The 21,408-nt window shown below is 46.9% G+C and overlaps 1 protein-coding gene across 1 annotated transcript; it reads left to right on the plus strand.

The window, feature by feature from the left end:
• Window positions 1-705: 705 nt before the first annotated feature.
• Window positions 706-19,884, plus strand: LOC142017186 (gamma-crystallin B-like). Its single transcript, XM_075001900.1, has 7 exons — window positions 706-735; window positions 1,446-1,523; window positions 3,342-3,426; window positions 8,199-8,286; window positions 9,819-9,934; window positions 18,585-18,824; window positions 19,560-19,884. Exons 4-7 carry the CDS (start codon window positions 8,244-8,246, stop codon window positions 19,833-19,835), a joined length of 675 nt encoding a protein of 224 aa, XP_074858001.1. The 5' UTR covers window positions 706-735; window positions 1,446-1,523; window positions 3,342-3,426; window positions 8,199-8,243; the 3' UTR covers window positions 19,836-19,884.
• Window positions 19,885-21,408: the final 1,524 nt, after the last annotated feature.

Consider the following 21,408-nt stretch of genomic DNA (forward strand, 5'->3'; position numbering starts at 1 on the left):
ATTTTACAAAATAGCATTTATGATTCTGTCTGTCACAGCTGATCTGGTCCCCATCATGGTACTATGTGATCTCCTCTCCTGCTTACCTGTATTTATGCTCCCCGCACCCAGGTCAGGTAGGGCAGTGTTACTGCACAGCTGGGGAACTGCAGCACAGAGATTACGGACCAGGGTTTTAAAAGACAGTTAGCGCCTACTGGGATTTCTAAAGCATTGATGTGCTCAGCATCCATTGAAATCAACGTTGTTTAGGCACCTCAGTGCTTTTGAAAAGCCCACTAGGTTCCTAATACCATTAACAATCCTACCCTAAGTTACTGCCCAGGATCATGCAGGAAGACTGTAGGAGATTAGGAAATTGAACTCAAATCCTAGACGAGTTGCCTAACTCCTGCACCAACCTTCCTTTCTGTTCCCTTTTCAGGCTCACTATGATTTGGCCATCAAAGTTGCTTTATTGTGGCTGAATGATTCAGAAGCCCAAAGTCCTCTGGCAAATGGGAAAAGGTGAGTATGAAAAGAGGGTCGCCCCAGGCCTGCCATGGCCAAATACTAGTGTAAAATTGGAGTCACTCAGAAATGAACCAGGTCCAATATCATTCAGGCTAACCTTTTTTACTTATATTCCCTCCGATTATCCTGGATAGGAATTTGCCACTTCACTACAGATACATATTTCCCAACCGAACGGACAGAGAAGCTATGATTTTATCATTTTATGCTGGGATCTTAATGGTAAGGAAGCAATGAGAGCAAGATTTTTTTCAACTTCCCAGATGAACACAACACTAGACGTGCTGCACTGTGTGATTGTGTACATGAGCTTATATTTTTAAATATTACAAAACTGTCTAATTTTCATCAGGGGTCGGGAATCCTATAAACTTTTGTGAGACACAGTAAAGATTAGGCACTTCAGCATCTAGCAATGTGATGGAGAATAGGGAAGTGAATTTCTTATCTCATAAACAGCTTTCAATATAAGGCACATCAAAGAAAAAGAGGAATGAATACGACAGCAGCACAGTGATCAAGTCAGAGTGACACAGTGTTTTACCAAAGCCCATGTTTCAGCGTATCCAGTGACATGCATAGCAATGCAAAGATCTAACAAAGGAGAAATAGAAGGAATCCTGATCGCAGAATGCTCTCGCCCCACATTTTTCTGATGTTTATGCAATGATGTGGTTTAGGCTCCGTGTTAGATCTGCTTCAGTCTATGTCTATGTCTGAGTCCAAGGGGCCATAGGAGCCACATGAGGCAATAAGAGACATGCATGTTGCCTGTCAGGGGCTTAGTCCATGGGGTCATATGAGAAATTAAGCCCCTTCTAGTTGGAAAGGACTCTGTGGGAAGAGTGACATCTAGGCGCTACATATTTTTAATGCAAAATCAAACACCCTCATTCTGAGGACTAAACCCCTTTCCTGACCTGCTTTCACAGAACAGCATCCCCATTGAAGACGTCTTTGGGATTTACAGCATGGGGCCCTCCACAACCCGTGGGCACAGCTCTGCCAAAGTGAGTGGCAAGATTACACGGGCTTTCCTCAAACTGCTTGAAGCGAAGCACACATCAGCTGGGTCTGTGCTGCAGTAGCTGTTGTTCAGACCTGCTCTCCTGTTAGAGAAAGCAGAGCCTATTTCGTTATTCAGGAGGCAGTTACTGTTATCTGGCCAGTGGGGATTCTGATGCCAATGAGCACAGGAGAGCTGATCTGCCAGTTCTTTAATACAATTTCTGCAGTCCATGACAAGCAGTCAGATACCAGCCATTACCTCAGTTCCCCCAGTGTTGGTGTGTGTTATGCTCTTAGCTAAAATTGGGATAAAGGCCCAGTATGAACAAGGCCCACAGCTCCTTACTTCCACCTTTCCAGGGGGCTTTCATACGTTGTGCTGCAATAGCCATGGGAATGCTTATCTCTGGCAAGGCTGATGTGTAGATTTTTGCCAGTACCTAGTTAATTGTATTGAAATCTGCATTTTGGCAGCTTTCTGCTGTAATATTATCTGCCCAACAACTGTGCTCTTCTCCCTTGGCCTGTCTCTTCCCACTGATCTTCAGGCCATTTCCAACTCTTACAGATTTTGCAAATATTCTATGTGAATCATTTTGCCTTATACACTAGTAAGGCAGCAAGTCAGGTACAGAAATTTAGCTGGCCTGGGGAGGTTAAGTAAGCAACAGTTTGTTTGCACATGGAAGAACTACTGTAGCAAGGGATCTAGGGGTCATAATCGGAGGGGTAGCTGTGTTAGTCTGGATCTGTAACAGCAACAAAGGGTCCTGTGGCACCTTATAGACTAACAGAAAAGTTTTGAGCATGTGCTCACGAAAGCTCATGCTCAAAACTTTTCTGTTAGTCTATAAGGTGCCACAGGACCCTTTGTTGCTGTTAGGGGTCATAATGGATCACAAACTAAATATGCCTCAACAGTATAACCCAGCTGCCAAAAAAGCAAACATCATTCTGGGACATAGTAGCAAGAGTGTTTTAAGCAACACATCTGATGTAATTCTTCAGCTCCACTCCATGCTGGTTAGGCATCAGCTGAAATATTGTGTCCAGTTCTGGGCACCACATTTCAGGAAAGATATGGACAAATTGGAAAGTCCTTGCAGTCCCATTGGGGTGTGGCTCTGCCCCCTCCACGTCTGTGAGCCATCACTCCTCCTCGCCATGTCACACTTGGATGCCAGACCTGGGGAAATCAACCCAGCAGCTAGTGTCCTGAGTATGGCTCCCTTGTCAGGGGCCACAGAAGGCAGCAACCAGTGCAGGAGTTCTGACCTATGCTTAGGCGGAGCAAACAGTCAGCCCCAGCCTCAGGGCAGGACAGCATGGAGTTTGCAGGGGCTCAGGCGTGTACTCATGGGTCGGGGCCAGTGACCCAGAGCAAACAAAGAACCAAACCAAAAAACTACAACAAAAACAAAACAAAAAACCCTTCACTGCCCCCCAAGTGAGAAGAAAATAAAATACCCTCACAGACATGGGCCCCAGCTAAAAATCAGGGGGGAAAGAGATACTCAGTCCCGTTGTGCTCCAGCCCTGCGGGGAGATGTGGGGGATGAGTGCTGAGAGTCAGGGCTGCTCCCTAGGCTGGACTGGGGCCCAAGGCTAGTAGATTTTGTGGGGCCATGAACGAGGGGCTCTGTGTATGGGAGGGAGATGCTGGATGAAGATGCAGGGTCTGGGTAGGAGGTAGGGTAAAGGAGTGGGCCAAGGGTGCAGGGTCCAGGTGGGAAGTAGGATGCAGGAGCGGGATGGAGGAGCCCGGGTTGGGAGGAAGGGAAGGTGAAGGAGAGTAAAGCACCCACTTGGTTCATCTGCAGGTGGCTCTGTCCCCCCCACCACGGCACCCTTCATCCATTGGCTGTGATTCCCGGCCAGTAGGAGCAAAGGGGTTGGAGCGAGCAAGTGAGTATAGGGACAGTGTCCCTGTGTTGCCATTCCCCCAGCCAGGGAGAGGGGGAGCAACGGCACACAGCACTGCCTCTTTCCCTCTGCCAGAGGGAGCCTGCGGGCTGGGACTCTCGCCTCCCACAGCAGGAAGCTGGTGCTTGCACTCCAGCCATGGGTTCCCCATCCCTGCTTTAAACAGTCAGTAAGCCCAAGCTCTAGATTGGGGCAGGGCAGCAAGGCAGTTGGGTCTCCTGGCTCTGGCAGAGAGTGGACAAACATAGGGGTTTGGCCTAAATACAGGGGGCAGACTGCCACCTACAGATTGGAGTGGCAGGGGGGATGCAGGCCCATCTATTCCACTGCGTTCCAGCCCAGGACCCTAGCAGTGGCAAACTGGGTTGCTACGGATTTAGCAGAGATTCTGACTGCAACCCACTAACTCCAACGCCAGCACTGTTTCTGCCAAACCAGGGTCAGCTACCCACGGGACATTTCCTAGCTCCCACTCTGGGCACACCTGGCTCGTAGCAGGTCCTCCGAGTTGTTGGGGCATAGGGCCTCCTACAGAGCTTGCAGCTTCTCTGGGTCTGGGGCCAACAGTGGTACCAGCAGTCCTGGCTAGTCCTTTGCTGCCTTGAAGTTCATAGCTGCCTCCCATCTCAGGACAGGCATCTGTTTCCTCCAGCAGTTAGACTCTAACTGAGCACCTGGGCCTGCATTTTATACTTCCTGTCCCACCCACTTCCAGCAGGCTGGTGGGGTGGGGTGGGCTGGGCTCCATCCACCAGGGCTCAGGAAAGAGTTTCTCCCCCTCTGGGTCTGTGAGCAGCAACTACACCTCACTTCAGTCCTGAGAAGAGAAATAAAAACCATTAACAACTCCAGAAAATCTGTGAAGGGTTGATTGGGTTTGTTAACTCTGGAGAAGAGAAAACTGAGGGGGACACAAGAACAGTTTTCAAGTACATAAACGGTTGTTACAAGAGAAAAATTGTTTTCCTTAACCTCCGAGGGTAGGACAAGAAGCCATGGGCTTAAATTGCTGCAAGGGCCATCTAATTTGGACATTAGGAAAAACTTCCTGAATGTCAGGGTAGTTAGCCATGGAATAAATTGCCCAGGGAAGTTATGGAATCTCCATCATGAGAGATTTTTAAGCATGGGTTAGACAAACATCTGTCAGGGATGATCTAGGGAATTAAACTCAGGTGTCTCAAGTCCTAGCCTACTACTGTAGCCATTGGGCATTTCCTGTCTTAGAAGCCAGTCTTATAAACCATTCTTTCTTATCTGAGACAAATAGCATAATGTGTGTATAGCAGAAATGCTGTATTTTTAAGGTCATATTGAAGAGTATTTTATGAGGCTCTCCTGTTCTAATGATTGTTCAATATCTGGCATGAAGCACTCTGGTGACCACTGAGTTCTCTTTCAGTTTCCCTGAAAGGGGATCTCACCAGCTGAAGTGAACAACAAAGCACCACTGTAAGATTGACATAAACATACAAAAGCTTTCTGTGTTTGTGTAATTGACCTTCAGAGAGCAGGTCTTCTCCTCAATGGGGACCTGATTGTTTCTTTTTCTGGCTCACTAGCCGAAGATAATCTTCAGGCTAAAGGACAGAAAAACAAAATTGGTCTATTCTATCTATGTATGACTTGTAATAAAAAAAACCCCAAATATAGCTGAATGTGCTCTCTTATCAGTAACTAAGCTACCATATGTACAGTACAGGCAACAAACATTCAGGGAACATCACTGCACTGCTAGGTTTTAGGCCATTGCTTCCAAGCAAGAATATTAGAGCGATACTCCAGCCTTAACAGCTTAATAAAGCAAAGCACTTACGCACACACTGTGTTAGACATGTGAGTCCCTCCTCCCTCCCCCCAATTTCAGTGATACTGTTCATGTACCTCCCCTTAAGCATGTATTTAAGTGCTTTGCTAGATCAAGGTCACAAAGGTATGTGATTTTTAATAGCCACAAGCAGCCAGGGCCTCAGTTTTCCAAGGTGGCACTTCTGATAGCCCAGTGGACTCTGCTGATACATGGATTTAGTGGTAACTCAAAGGAAAGTATGCCACTTACCAAACTGCCAACAGCATTGTCTGTGTGGGCCTACTGATCACTGGGCACAGTTCCTCAGTGTCTCTGTCAGTGAAGGACTCTGAGTTCTACGTATGAAAAGGGAGAAGAATTAGTTTATCAGTTATGCTCAGAGATCTTCCATCCACAGGTCATTGCTTCCGTCTTCAAAAGCAGTTTATGCAGATTTGAATACATGACTTTTAAATGCTTAGGAAACCTCCCAGCTGTTCCAACAGCACACCACCATAGTCGATAGGTAGCTCTAACATGCTTGGTTTCACTCAAAGTCTTACCAGAGTAACTGCCAAAGGTGCCGTGTAACTGCAATCAGATTATAATAATAACTAGCAATGTCTCTGGGGTGTACTTCTAAAGCAAGTCATTCATGCCTATCCTTATTAACATGTAACAAAGAGGAAGCCTTGCTAGTCTATACACTATCAAAACAAAAAGTAGTCAAGTAGCACTCTAACAAGTGTTAACAAGTAACACTCCAGATCCACTAACCAGTTAGTCAACATTTTAATGGAATGGGGCATTGTGTCAATGACCTAAAGGTATGTGTGTTACTGAAAAGGAATTATCGCACCGTTTTGGAAAGAGAAACATCTGAGCTGGCTTTTATATTCAAATTTGGCACATTAACACATGGTTTAAATCGTGATGGGAACTTTCTGAGTCACTATAGGGGCTTGTCTGCATACTTGGCTCAATCTAATTCTTGACCTTCCCCCCCACCCCTCCACTCTCTGATTTGCTCACCTTGATTATCTTTTTCTGATTTGTCCTCCTTGCTTACTGTTTTTGGTTCTCTGTGCCTTAAATATTGAGTCTGTTCTGGTCTGGCTATGGTCTGAAGAAGTGGGTCTGTCCCACAAAAGCTCACCTAATAAACCATTTTGCTAGTCTTTAAAGTGCTACTTGACTACTTTTTGTCTTATTAACATGGACTGCCATCTGGTGTCTGGCTAGAGTTACTGCTGTGTTCAGGCACAGCCATGAAATAGGTAGAAAAAAAGATGACATTGACCAAATTCCCTTGTTTTGTTGTTCCACATAGAGGGATGGAAATTCCATCTGATTTGTTTTGTGGCGTTTCCTGGAGTGGCATGATGGGGATTCCATTCGACCCATGGATATTCTGTTTGTCTTTTGGCCTGAGAAGTGTCGTACCTCTCCTTTCCCAATATGCTGCAGTACTTGGACAGGAACCTTTCTGCCAGAGGCTCCCCAAACCATACCTGCCTTGGAAACCTCTCTTAGGAGTGGTGGCTTTGCAGAGACCAGCAGTCATGACGACCAAAGAAGAGACAAAGTCAGAGACAAAGCAGTCATGCTCTGCTTCAGGCAGAGACAAAAAGATTTCAGAGAAAGCTCTTGTGCTCTTTTGCCTCTCATCTCAGATCCTACTCTGGATTTAGCTGTGATGCTTGGAGCAATACCTTCTGTTAATGACTTAAAAGTCTGCGTCTTACTGAAGAGGAATTTTCACAACAGTCTGGAAAGAGAGGCTGCTGAACCTCTTTTATATTCGAATTTGACATATTAACACGTGGTTTGAACTGGGAGTGGAATTTTCTGGGTCATTATAGGTGCTCTTCTGCATACTTGGCTTAATCTAATTCTTGACTCGCCCCCGCCGCTCCTCTACTCTCTGATTTGCTCACCTTGATAATTTTTTTCTGATTTGTCAACCTTGATTACTATTTTTGGTTCTCTGTGCCTTAAATATTGAGTCTGTTCTGGTCTGGCTATGGTCTGAAGAACTGGGTCTGGCCCATGAAAGCTCATCACCTAGTAAATTATTTTCTTAGTCGTTAAAGTGCTACTTGACTGCTTTTTTGTTCTGTCTCTGAAGAGTGTGTAACATGGAGCACTGGAGCAGATTCTTGCTGGTGATAAGGGAGCAAAGTTGCAGGGTTTTCAAAAGAAGAAACAAGTCTGTTCTCATAGAATCCCTAAAGCCTCCAAATCAGCGAAACATGTGAAAGTTTCAGTTTATTTTACAGAATCTAGATTCCTGCTGACTTTTTAACCAGCAGAATTCTTTTACCTATCTCTAATAAGGGAAATCAGAGCCTCTGTCCACTCATTTTCTGTTTATGCTAACCTTTCCATGCTGATTTGCTGCAAGGTTCCTAAATATCACGGGGATGGTTACAAAATGTGGGCAGGTCCATGCTAGACCTTAAAGTTGATCCTAGATATGTAGTTCCAGCAATGGCAATTACATAGCTGGAATCGACGTATCTATAATCAACTTATCTGGCCATCCTCATGGAGGGGGGTCAATGGGAGGAACTCTCCCGTTGACCTCCCTGACTCTTCCATGAAAATGAGGAGTACAAGGGTCAACTGTCGACCCCAGATAGTTCAATTTCATGCATCCCACTAGGCACACAAAATCGAACCCCAGAAGTGGTACTCTGGGTAAGTGTAGGTATGTCCTTAGACCCTCAGTAGAGCACCTACTCCAGGAGACACAAGAGTTATCCAGCAAAGGGTGTCAGCACTGTATAGCCACTGGGAGAGGGCAAAAAGGGCTGGAAAAGTTAGAAGTAAATATTTCAGAAAAATGGACATGATCCAAGGGAACACACCTGCGAATAGTAATAACATACTCGGGGCTGTAAGGACTATGTAATGGACAGCTGTACAATTTCTCATTAACCTCTAAGTGCTACTGTCCTTCCAGGGTCACTGGATTTATCCTTTCAACCTCTCTTTGCATCCTTTTGCCATGCTGACAGCCCCACAAGCTGCAGAACATGCCTGGAAACAGAGTAAGCCTGTTTTACCTCGTCTCACTTCAGGATTTACGCGGGGGGGGGGGTGGCTGGGGCTGTGAGTTTGGAATTCTAAATTCTGAATCCAAGCGTAAGGCCACTGAACCCAGGTCATCAGCAGGAGGGAATGAACCTACAATCTGAAGGGCTAAAGCCACATGCGCTACCGCACGAGCTGAAAGCCAACTCACTCTCCGCTAAGGATGTAGAGCAGAGACTTCTTCCTCTCTTGTCAGTGGTCTCACTGCTTCTGGGATTACACAAGTTTGCCACTGGTTTATGGCAGGCCATTTAACATTTCTCTTTCCCCATCTGTGACATGGAGATAATAATGCTTGCCCCCGTTAGTACAGTATTTTGAGTATAGGTGGCAAGAGCCATACCCACCTGATCCAAAGCCCACTAAAATCCACAGAGGCAACCCCAGTGAAGTCGATCACCTTTGGATCAGGCAGCGTAAGTGCAAAGTATTGTTCCAGAGGAATCATTCCTTGCTGGTTTGTTTATGTAGTAATGACTTTGTCATTACTGTCATATCTTTAACACATTTGGGCTACGTCTACACGTGAAGCCTACATCGAAGTAGCCTATTTCGATGTGGCGACATCGAAATAGGCTATTTCGATGAATAACGTCTACACGTCCTCCAGGGCTGGCAACGTCGATGTTCAACATCGACGTTGCGCAGCACCACATCGAAATAGGCGCAGCGAGGGAACGTCTACACGCCACGGTAGCACACATCGAAATAAGGGTGCCAGGCACAGCTGCAGACAGGGTCACAGGGCGGACTCAACAGCCAGCCGCTCCCTTAAAGGGCCCCTCCCAGACACACTTGCACTAAACAGCACAAGATACATAGAGCCGACAACGAGTTGCAGACCCTGTGCATGCAGCATGAATCCCCCGCTGCAGCAGCAGCAGCCAGAAGCCCTGGGCTAAGGGCTGCTGCACACGGTGACCATAGAGCCCCGCACGGGCTGGAGAGACAGCGTCTCTCAACCCCCCAGCTGATGGCTGCCATGGAGGACCCCACAATGTCGACGTTGCAGGACGCGGATCGTCTACACGGTCCCTACTTCGACATTGAACGTCGAAGTAGGGCGCTGTTCCGATCCCCTCATGAGGTTAGCGACTTCGACGTCTCGCTGCCTAACGTCGAAGTTAACTTCGAAATAGCGCCCGACGCGTGTAGCCGCGACGGGTGCTATTTCGAAGTTAGTGCCGCTACTTCGAAGTAGCGTGCACGTGTAGACACAGCTTTGAAGAGACAGGTGAGCATTCTTGATATCAGACTAGATTCTGGACTTCTGCAGTAATTATGTTGCAGATCAATATTAGTCACAAAACAAAACCACTGAAAATGTGGCAAAATGAGAACATCCTGGCCAGGGCACTAGGTATGGAAGGAACCTGAGCATAATTACCTTTCCTCTGCGCACATAGGAAATTGGGAAGCCATTTGGGAATCCTTCAGGATGGAAGGTGCAAGCAGTATTTAACTATGAGGTGATATTCTCTTCTCCAAGGTGTCAAGTTTCAAAAGGCAGCCGCAAATCTACATGTCAACACCAGTTCAACCAGAACAAATAAAGATTGCATGCGGTCTGAATCTCCGTCCACAGAAAAACAGCCACATAGAAAAGTAAGCCTGAAAATACAAACCAACAAACAGTGGGGGAGGTCGAGATTTGATGTTAAGTAATACTATTTCACTAGGAGAGTAGTGAAGCACTGGAATGGGCTACCTAGAGAGGTGGTGGAACCTCCATCCCTAGAGGTTTTTAAGTCCCAGCTTGACAAAGTCCTGACTGGGATGATTTAATTAGGGTTGGTGTTGCTTTGGGCAGCTGCCTGGACTCGATGACCTCCTGAGGTCTCTTCCCGCCCTGGAATTCTATGATTCTATGATAATTTCTACAGCCAGAGGATACACAGCACGGAAGATTTTTCAGTCTGTTTCAGTTTCCAGGAATGCTGAAATTGATCTCTTTTGGTCAATGAACAGTCCATATTTTCTTGAGTATTACGAATTTGAAATTTGCTTTCCAGGCAAATTTTGCAATATTCACTTGAAATTCCGTTTTTTGGCAAAAAATTCCTGCTAGCCAAAAGTCCCGCCAGCTCAACTTATCTTGAGATACACAAAACTGATACAAGATAATGTAACTGACTTAATCACAGCGATCCTCTTGAGACTATAATTTGATGCACTGAAATACCGCTGAGCCCACTCACCTGCCCTCTGGAGCCACCCCATCACCCTGTCTGTCTGAGCTAGACCTTCTGATCTCTTCCAGTCTTGGTGTGGAGTTGGGGGTCACAACCCATAGCTGAGTAATATTGACACCTTAGTTCTTATTTTAGATAAAGTTCAGGCCAGCGGGGCCTTTCTGACCTGGGTCCAGCAGGTCTCCTCCACCCCGTCATTAGAGTTCTTTTGTTCCTGATATTTTTATATATCCTCCCTGGGTAGGGAGGCAGTCTGGAAAGCCAGCTGAAAACAATCACTGTTTACTTCCCCGGCCTTCTATAGAATTTCCCGAGGGCAAGAAGTCTTTGTTTGATCCCCCCCAACCCCCATCTTTGATGGACTGCAGCATCAGGAAACATGGACGTATGTCTTTATAAATAACGAGAAGTCCTGTGGCACCTTATAGACTATGAGATATTTTGGAGCGTAAGCTTTCGTGGGCAAAGACCTCTCTGCCAGATACATGAAGGGGGTCTTTGCCCACGAAAGCTTATGCTCCAAAATATCTGTTAGTCTATAAGGTGCCACAGGACTTTGTGTTGTTAATTCAGTGTTTGTTGACGTCCTGCAGGGGGTTAGAAAACAGTTTAAGTAAGGAATCTTTCCAGAGGACCCTGCAACAAAGAGTGGGAAGGAAGCGGAGAATTCAGAAGAAGCCAGGTCTCACGTGCCTTACCCAAGCAAGTCCAGACTGTGCTCTGCAATTCTGCCATTCATTTTTTGAGGGGAGGGAAGGCTGGTCTCTGCACTTTGGTGAGGCAGTTGTGCTACTTTTGCATTTGAATGGCTGTTTGAGCTCCCTGGGCTCAGTTGTGAAAACAGGCTGCCTACATCAGAGAGTCCTAGGGTTGGAAGAGACATGCGTCTGAGGCCCATTATGCTCATGTGCCCCTTTAAGTGTTCCTCTCCCTGTCCACTGTATCTCTTGAAGGGGGGAGCTACCAGCTTCACCGAGAGGGGAAAGTAAGCGGGTGCTTCCCGGTGCACTGCTCAGGCAAGAAGGCGTTGGCCAGTAGCCCGGGGGTACTCGGCTGCAGAAGATGGTGGCGTGCGCTTCCAGGCAGGCCCCTGGGGCTCTCGTACAAGCTGCCGCAATAAGCAGCAGGCAGCTGGGCAGGTAAAAGGAGCTGCCTGGGACATGCTCCCCACTGGTCTGGGGCTGCTGAGCCCTGAGCCTCCCCCACATGGAGCCATTTAGGGAGGGCAGAGGGGCTGAATCCCCCCCGCCTCCAAGAGTCATAGGGGAGCTGCTTGCTATTCCCCTTGCTGTCAGGGAGTGAGGGGAAGGTGCAGTTTGCTGCATTCCTCTCCCTCTGGCAGGGGAGGGCAGGGGCAGATGAGCTCTGCCCTTTGCTCTCACTCCCTGTTGGGGGCAGGAAGGGGAAGAGCAGGCAGCATCCTGGTACAAATCTTGGTGGGGACTTCAGCCCCCTGCCGTTCCCCCCACATCTCCTCACATCCACCCCGACCCTCGGCCCTGAGCCCCTCCTCACCCCCAGAACTGACTCCTGCACTCCCTACACCTCCACCCCCGGCCCTTAGCCAATCCTCACACCCTCAGCCCTGACTCCTGCACCTCTCCCCGTTCCCAACCTCCTGGATCCCCCCAAACCCACCCTCTGTCCTGAGCCTCTCCTCACACCCTCAGCCCTGACTCCTGCACCCCTACACTTCCCCACACCCCTGCCCTGGCTCTGGCACCCTCCTACATCTCCACCTTCTGCTCTGAGGCCCCCACTCCCTGACACTCCCCAACCCTTTGTCTTGAGTCCCCCACACTCCACCCCACAGTCAAATTTCTCATAGGTACTGTCCTATCACCCCCTCACCGCAGCCTCCTTCCCTGAGGTCCCCTCACCCATGGGAGATTGCAATACAACAGTTCCAGAAAGAAATTCGAGTTACTTTCACCCCTTGTTCCCCAACCCCCATTTTCAGCACAGCTTTCACATTGCAGCTTAGTATTTCTCCATCTCCTTTTCTGTATCTATCATTAATAGCTCACTGCCATGTTGATGCAGGCCCTGACTAAGCAGAGACCTTTAGCATGCTAACAAGACCATCTTTGTTCAGCAAAGCAAGTGCTTAAGTCACTGAAGCTTAAATACTTTGCAGAATCAGAATGCCTTGCTGAATCCAGTCACAGGACCTGACCCAGTGCCTGCTGAATGCGAAGAGAGGTTTTCAATTAACTTTAGTAAGAGTGGTGTTAGGGCTTAAATGAATAGGGTGGTAGAAATTCTCATTTGATAAGAGCTGTTTATGATGCTATGGACAGGGTGATACAGTTATTCTTTATATTGTATTTTGCACATTGGGTTAAAAACAAACTACTGAGAATAGCCAGAGGATACCTGTCAGTAAAGACAATTGTCTCAGAAGTACATAGCTATCTTGGTGTACCGTGCAGTTGTAATAATACGTGCCCCTTGTCCTGTTATATTATTGCTAACTACCTTGCTGTAGGCAAAAGAAAATAAAACTTTTAAAGCAAAACAAAATAGATGTTTCTGTATTGCCCAATGGTTCAAGTGCATTTTGCTTTGTATGTGGATCACAATCATAGCTTTGCAAGAGTTCCATAATGAAGCCAAGTACAACTCACATTCTGCTTTGCTGTAAACATCCGTGCATGCCCTTCCCAGCCAGGATCTACAGACTTGTGCTAGTGGGGCTTGATCTTGAAATACCTCCAGTTGGGGCTGGAGCTGGGGGGTCTCAAGCCTAGGTGTGGAGCTTGAAAGTGCTGCCTATGCAGCTATTTTAGAATGCTAGCACAAGCCCTGCCAATCCAAGGCTGTGGTTGGCATGCTCACTCCTGCAGGCTCCAAAACACTGCATCGCCATTCCCACAGGGATGAAACAACGTGTCTGCGATAGCCCAGGAACTGGGTGGCAGACCTGGGAACTGGGTCCAGAGCTCCTGAATCCCAGCCCAGTGCCTTAACCACAAAATCATACCTCACCCCTGTACAACTCATGCTATGTGATCATCTTTGCCTCTTCACGTTACGTTTTTAAAAGTGACACCACGTCTCTCTCCACCATGAGACAAGCTGAAGAACAGTGTAGAGAGACACTATTTTTCGAACCCAAGATGGAAAGAAACTGACTCAAGAGATTAAGGCTTGGTCTACACTTGGAAAAAAATTTGATTGCAAATACGCAATTCTAGCTACAGCAATGTCGTAGCAGGAACCGACTTATCTGAAATCAACTTACCTGGCCACCCTCACCTATAGTGAAAGCGAGGAGTACAGGGTCAACAGCCGACCCCTGATTTTGTCGATTTTTGCACATCTCTACCAGTAGGTCAATCTTCTGGCTAACATAGATGAAGTGGTCTAGGTGCCACTATATGGGACAGTTAACCACACATAGGTGTGTGGGTTACGTAGACATGGCCTAAGTGACTTCCTAGTGTTGTTTTTCACCCCTCTTTTTTCACGCTCTCTTGAACTAGAGGTAAAACCTTGTCCCAAGGGAAGGCAGTAAAAATTTTGCCCTTAACTTGAAAGAAGCCAGCATTTCAACTCATGTATTCACCACTGCTAGAAGCAAAATATTTGAACTAATGGCCTGTACTCAGCAAAACATTTAAGCAAGTGTTTATGTCTTACATGCACGAGTCTTCTGCTGAATAGAGATGGACTTAAGCACTTTTTTAAAGTTAAACACAGCCTTAAGTGTTGTGCTGAATGGAGGTCTATGTTATTATTTAAATGCTTAAGACTTTTTTGACCTCAGAGTAGCAACGTAAGGATTTTTCTATAATTAACCGAAAATTGAAATGAATTGATCAAATAATTTGAAAGGCTAAGGACTGAGAAAACTTCCCTTTAAACAAATTCATTACAATTTAAAAAAACCCTCACCACCACACATAATCGCCTGTCTCTTGTCACATGAAAGCTAGAACAATGCAGAGAGGAATACATTCAATGGCTTTACTTGGGCTGGATTAGTATATGATGACTGCTTTCTGTGAACTGACCTGAGATTAACAAAGAACAGTACACTGCGGTGAAACTTACACAAATGGGTGACTTATCTGCATTAGTCTCGCACTCTCTTTTTCAAAATATTGCCACAGTCTTTAGTTTTCATTGGCTAACACTGCTGATTAGACATCAAACTGTGCTGTATTCAGCTCCTGAGCAAAACAAATGGCAGTAACATATCTGATAAAGAGGACAAGATTTTTCCCTGCTGTGCTAACATGAACATTTATCACATATTGGTTTTAGTTCATAGATTTTGAGGTCAAAAGGGGCAATTGATCATCTTGTCTGATCGCCAGATGTCACAGAACTTCACCCACTGATTCTTTTGCTCTTTGATGTCTGCGCCCCAGATGTATTGCAGATACTTATCCTGCTTTCCTTCCCACCCACTTTTCCATCCATGTTGAACCTCTTTACATCAGGGGACTGGAGTCGATGACCTCTGAAGGCCCCTTCTGGTTGTATGAGATAGGTAAGGTCTTGATTCTGAAATGAGCTCCTGGCTGATGTTAACGGGGCTCTGCAACAGCACACTGCTCCTCCAGGGAGGAACACATTAGAGATTCAGGGCCTCGGTTAGCATCTCAGGCTCCTATTTCATACTCTAATAGAGGTGCTGAGGTTATCAGAGGAAATACACCCCAGAAGTGACCACGGTTTGGCAGATGATGTGCAAAAGGACTCAGCCCCGATTCCAGGAGGAAAACATAGTTGCTATCTCTCACCCCTGTTGAGAAGTGTACCCATTTGTTAACTTATTTAATTATTGCAATAGATGTACAAGTCAAGCAGAACAGAGGGTGTTCAGCATCTTGGCCAAATGTGACTAATTTTTCAAGTGCCTAACTTTAAGCACCCACATTGGACAGTCTTGACCTTATTCTCTCACATACTTATTGGAAGAAAAAAAATTTGTGAGAGGATTCCTTACTGCAGCATCAAAGCCGAGAGCATGCAGAAGAGGCCACAGAGGGTGTGAATCTGGCAGCACAGATGGAGAGAAGGATTTAGCAATGCAGAAGTGAGAGGCAGAGAAGATACAGGAGTATGCAAGTGCATTAGAAGAAGACTAGTCCAGCCACTAGGACACTGTGACTGTGAGAAACCTGAATTCAGTTCCCTACTAGGTTATGGATTTCTTGTGTGATGAAAGCAAGTCACTTAGTTTCTCCGTAGCATACATCCCCATCTGTAAAATGGCGATAACAGCACTGATCTACCTCCTGAGGGGGTTGTGAGGCTAAATACATTAAAGACTGAAGCACTTTGAGCCCTGTTGATGAAAAGTGTGATGTAAGAAATTGGCGTTATTAGTATTATCTGGTTACCTATTTCAGGACAATTCAAAACTTGACCTTATGGGCTTCTCTTGATCAGGAAAGTTTGCACCAATGTAACTGTACCAACACGAAGGCCAACACATGGCAGCCGTGCAAAAATGACTACAATGTAGGCAGAACCTAAATCCATGGAATTTCTGGATCCATGAGCCAGCTTCACAAAACAAATATTACGCACAAGTGACATGAACTCATTTCTGCATCTCAAACAACGTTTGATAGTCTGATTTGCTGAGGAGCAACATGTTACTCCAATGTCTCACAAAAACAAACTCAAAGAGTTCCTTTCCAGGATTCCTGACATGGTGGGTGTTAATCTATCCAATGGTAAATGAAAGCAACTGGATGTGACCCAAAGCCAAGCTATCTAGGTGTAACCCTAGCTGCACACTTACCAGTGGAACCATATCACCTAGATAGATCAGAAAATTGACAAGATAAATGCAAGTTTATTTAAGATGCCAAGTTCAGATTGGGGAGCTCATGGACAAACACTGCAAAACTTGGCACTAACCCTCTGCTAGTCATCTGGAAATTACTGCTCTCCTGTGTGGTTAAACTCTCCCCACATAAAGCTAGTTGATATGCAATGGAATCAAATGACGAAAATAACAGGGATAATGGGACCACCACACTCCAGGTGTCCTATCGACTATCCCGCCTCCTAACATCAGGCATTGTATTGCAGTAAAGAGGCTTCTTGAAGAGTCATCTGTGCCTATTGCGTGACCAGTGCCATTTTTCAAAGCTACATGGGAAGTGCCTCACTACTGGCTTATCGGCAGATGACCAAATTGGACCAATTTCCAGCTCTGAAGAAGTGGGTCTGCCCCACGACAGCTCATCACCTAATAAATTGTTTTGTTAGTTTTTTAAAGTGCTACAGGACTGCTGGTCTGTTTTGTGAAGATACAGACTAACATGGCCACCTCTCTGTGACTGTCACACCAGTGAGCAAAATGGGATGATGAGTTGCTTCCTGCCTAAGAAATTTCTCTTTTGTCAGTCAGCCTGATGGGTAGGGTGACCATATCTCCCTGTCCCAAATACAGGATAGGGAGATATGTGCGGGAGGGGTGGCTCCTCCAAGCCCCAGGAAGACCCAGAAAAAGCAGCAGCCCCTGGCGCTCCCCAAGCCCTGGTGAAGCGGCAGCTGCCAGCCCTGGGGAAACGGCAGGGGCATGGCAGCTGCCCATGCTCCCCCGCTTTCTGGAGGCTCAGGGAAGTGATTTCCGCCAGCAGGGGTGGCCCAAATACAGGGCAATAAGTCCCTTTTAAAAAAAAATTGGGACACCTTTTTGGCATTCCATATACAGGACCGTCCTGGCCAATACAGGATGGATGGTCATCCTGCCTGGGAAACTGTCTGCTTTGGCCTGCCACAGTATCTGGGTACAGGCTCAAGCTTTTCTGATGTGGCATAGTGAGGTGTGTAGCAAATGATCACACATCAGGGGTCAGAACAGCCCCGTGTGCTCCCGAGCAGGAATTGATGCTGCATAACTATTGAACTGCTGCTCATCTCATGCTGGTCTCTCAGCAGCATGTTCCAGACTCCTTACTGCTGATGCATGATGGCTACCTGAACAACTTTAACATTTTTTCTTTGACATACACGTTTCTTTTTTATCTCCCTACGTTCCAGTTTGTCATTTGAACTCTCGTCCCTCCATATTGTGCTACTTGTCCAGTCACTAATAGTGATGCAACTGCAGAGATGCTATAGAAAAGGATTGTGATGGCCCTGACAACCAGTCCCCTCTGTCGCTCTGCCAGAAGTTTCTCTCTTTTCCTGAACTATGCTGTCTTCAATGGAAAAATGGCTGTGCTGACAGATCCAGGGCCCGGAACTGTTCTTTGGTAACAATAGGGCTAACATCCATTCTCCGCTACACAAAAACTAATACAAAGAGCGAATGAGATGCCTAGTCATGAGTTAGCTCTATGAACAGAAAAAAGACTTTTGTTAACATGTGCACGCTTAGCACTGGCTTGTGGGGTATAAAAAGGCAGTGGCCCTGCTGGAGTACTATAGTTTGCACCCTGAATCCAGCTGCGATGGGAAAGGTAAGAGAAATCGGTCTGGATTGGGTTGTTTGGTATGTCAGCCTGATGCCAAGAGCCTAATTATTCTCCCCTTTACATCAGAGTTAGGATATGTCTATACATACAGCCCTGCAGCGGTACTGATACAGCTGCACTGTGACAGCCTGTCTGGTGTCAACCCTCTTAGCATAAAAATCCGTCCTCTATAAGCAGCATCAGCTCTGCTGGCGGGAAAGCACTGTGCACACACACACAAATGTCTGTGTAACATGTGGCACTCAAGACAAAGGGATATTCCCAGCTGATACGGTGCTTAGTGTAAATATAGCCTTAGTCTGTTGGTGTCAAAGGAGTTCCTCCTGGCTTATATCAGTACAGCAGAGGAGAATCAAGAAGGTATATCTTGAGAAATTAGCATATGTCCTAATCCCTATCCGTGAAACACCGTGAGCCTGCTTGTGTGCTCACATATGTGACCAAGGAACAATTCTGCTAAAGTCAAAGGAGTGTATTGTTGTATTAGTGTGAGTCAAAAGTAACGCGTGGCCATTTCGGGCTTAGTGTGCTGAATAGAAGGAAACTTGACTGCCAGGACGCAGTCACTCTGAAGAAAGACTTTACAGAAACTCTGCCATTTGTGTTGTGCGCTAGATCACCCTTTACGAGGACAGGAACTTCCAGGGCCGCTCTGTGGAATGCAGCAGCGACCGTCCGGATTTCCAGAGTCAGCTCAGCCGCTGTAGCTCCGTGCGAGTGGAAAGCGGCTCCTTCATGCTGTACGAACAGCCCAACTACCAGGGACAGCAGTTCTTCCTGAAAAGGGGCGACTACCCTGACTTCCAGTCTGAGGGGTTCATCACCACCATTAGGTCCTGCCGGCTCATCCCATCGGTGAGTTTGCTTTTGTTTCTCCTATTTAAAAATGTCAGCATTGCCGAAGATACTGTCCTAAGGCACATGCTTGATCATTTTCAGCTGAGGTGCCGTGGACTGAAAACTAGAACTGCTTTCTTCCTACAAGGGAACACAGTAGGATAGTATAGAAAGCCTCCACCACCCATGCTGGTACCAGGCCCGGGTGCTGCCATTCTATGGTTAAGCCTCTGGAGAGTAAATGACAACATGTGTTTTCCATTTCTTAGTAATATCAGGTGATTTTGAGATATTCTGAAGCCAATGGTGCAAACTGAGGAGTGTCTTACTGATCCCACAGAGTCACATCATCAGGAGGGGAGAATGAGGCCTAATATTTTCGGTCCCTCTTTAGAACAAAGCCATTTTTCTATTGCCTTGATTCTAGGGTGGCTGAAGCCTGAAAGAAGAACCTATTGTAGCTTATGGGAGCATTGTGCTGTCTGAAGATTGGCCAGAGGTGTACACTGTAGCTCTGTCCACTCCTGCACCTGATTGGACTTCCCCCTCCCCACCCTAGGCAGGCCCCCTACAAACAAGGTGCGAGTCACAGCTCGGCCAGGTCACCATTCCTCCCTTCTGCCACCCAGAGGCAGCTTTGAACACCCTTTGCACCTCTAAAGCAGTGCAAAGGGCTGACTCCTGGCCCAGGGTGCAGGCAGGCAGCCAGCCTGCTGTGGTCACCATATTACCCTGTCTCATCTTCTGTCACAGCACAGGGGCACCTTCCGGATAAAGATCTATGACAAGGAGGAGCACAGAGGCAACATGGCAGAGTTCACCGAGGACTGTCCGCAAATCATGGACCAGCTACGCTCCCAGGAGGTGCGATCTTGTTCTGTGATGGAGGGCTACTGGATCCTGTACGAAATGCCCCATTACCGGGGCCACCAATACCTGCTGAGGCCCGGGGAGTACAGGCGATACAGCGAGTGGGGCTCTATGAGTGGCAGATTCGGCTCTCTGAGACGTGCCGCTGAATATTGCTGAATTAAGACGCCTTTTGCTCGGAAGGGTCTCAATGAATAAAATGCTTTAGCAACCACTGTGCTCTCTGTGTGCTCTTGTAAGTGTACTGAGGGGAGCACCGAGGTGAGTCCTTGTGTTCCTGGGCCACCGTATCTTCTTCTGATCCGAAGGCTGCTCCTCATCTTCCCCAGCTCTGCATGGCTACTTCCAGCACAAAGCACCCAGCGCCAAACTCAGGCCTAGGCAGCCACACAAGGGAGTGCAGAGGGATAAGGTTCCCTGCCAACCCCGCCATGGCTGGGCAGACCTTACCCAGAATGCAGCCCAGGGCACATAGCCGGAGCTGAGCCAGAGAGTGGAACATGCAGGGCCTGGCCCACAGAGAGGCAGCTGTGAGGACTGTAACCACAGAGCTGTTGTCTAGATCATAATCTTCCAGCCCACCCATGGCCACAATTTGGAGCTCGGTCTAGCATAGCACTGGGCTGAGCTCCAGCCCCCGCCCCTTCACCAGTGGGCCCTGGGAGCACCAGTAGGCAGCAGCATCAAGAGCCCCCTCAACCACTGGGCACGGAGCAGGCAGAGCCGGGCACTCAGCTGATGGCACTGTTGTCTGGGAGTGGGAAATTTGGGTAGGAATATTTGTTTTGGGTTACGGCTCGTCAATGTGACCTAAGAATCATTAGGTTCTCCCTCCACCCCGGACCATGATTTCGAGGAGCTATGAGAGCTCTTTTCTGGAGGGAAGGCTCAGGCCCTGTTGCAAGCACATGAAGACCGTAAACAGTATAATAATAGCGCAGGATTTAATAATAATGGAGTTTACAATCACATATCTGACCTGGTGATTACATACAGATATATCCACCTTGATTAGTTACCTAAAAGCAGCATACGAGTACACATATGCCTAAAATAACACCACTCTCACTCTCCTGCCTCGAGGTGTTGAAGGACCAGCCTCACTCCTTTAGTGGTGGGAGGCAAGATAGTGTTAGAGCAGAGGAAACTTTAAAGATTTAGAGAAAGACCAGTACTAGCGGAAAGCGGGGAAAAAACGGACTTGCAGAAATCTTAGAAGAACAGAACAGACCGGCCCTGCCCCAATGCTAGCAGTGTGGTATTATAGGTTCCTTACACCATTTCAGGCCAACCTTTCAACACCAAAACTAGACTTCCTCACGCTAAGATTTTAAGGGCACCTGATTAGGAAATGGAACTAGTATCCCCTTTGAATATGTCTATCACATTGCAGCCTCATTCACAGCCTCTACAATTTGGCATTTGGGGCAAGATGCCACCTAAGAGCCTTCAGTGACCTTGGCCTTCACTTTGCAATAAACAGGATGGTTGATCTGATGGGGCCATCACACGTTGGCACCACACAAAATAAAAGTATTGTCAACTAGTTAAACTAAAGTCTGGGAACACAGATGCACTTCCCCTTATCCATATCTGTCTGGAAATGTCCAGATGCCCACACTTACCTAGCTCAAGCTAATGGCTTACAGAGTATGCCTGAAGGCCTCTTGCATTACTGCAGAAATGGAATAAAACAGTGAGAAAAGGAAATCGCAAGTAAGATATATCATAT

Source organism: Carettochelys insculpta, chromosome 8 (assembly GCF_033958435.1).
Source record: "Carettochelys insculpta isolate YL-2023 chromosome 8, ASM3395843v1, whole genome shotgun sequence".
NCBI lineage: Eukaryota > Metazoa > Chordata > Testudines > Carettochelyidae > Carettochelys > Carettochelys insculpta.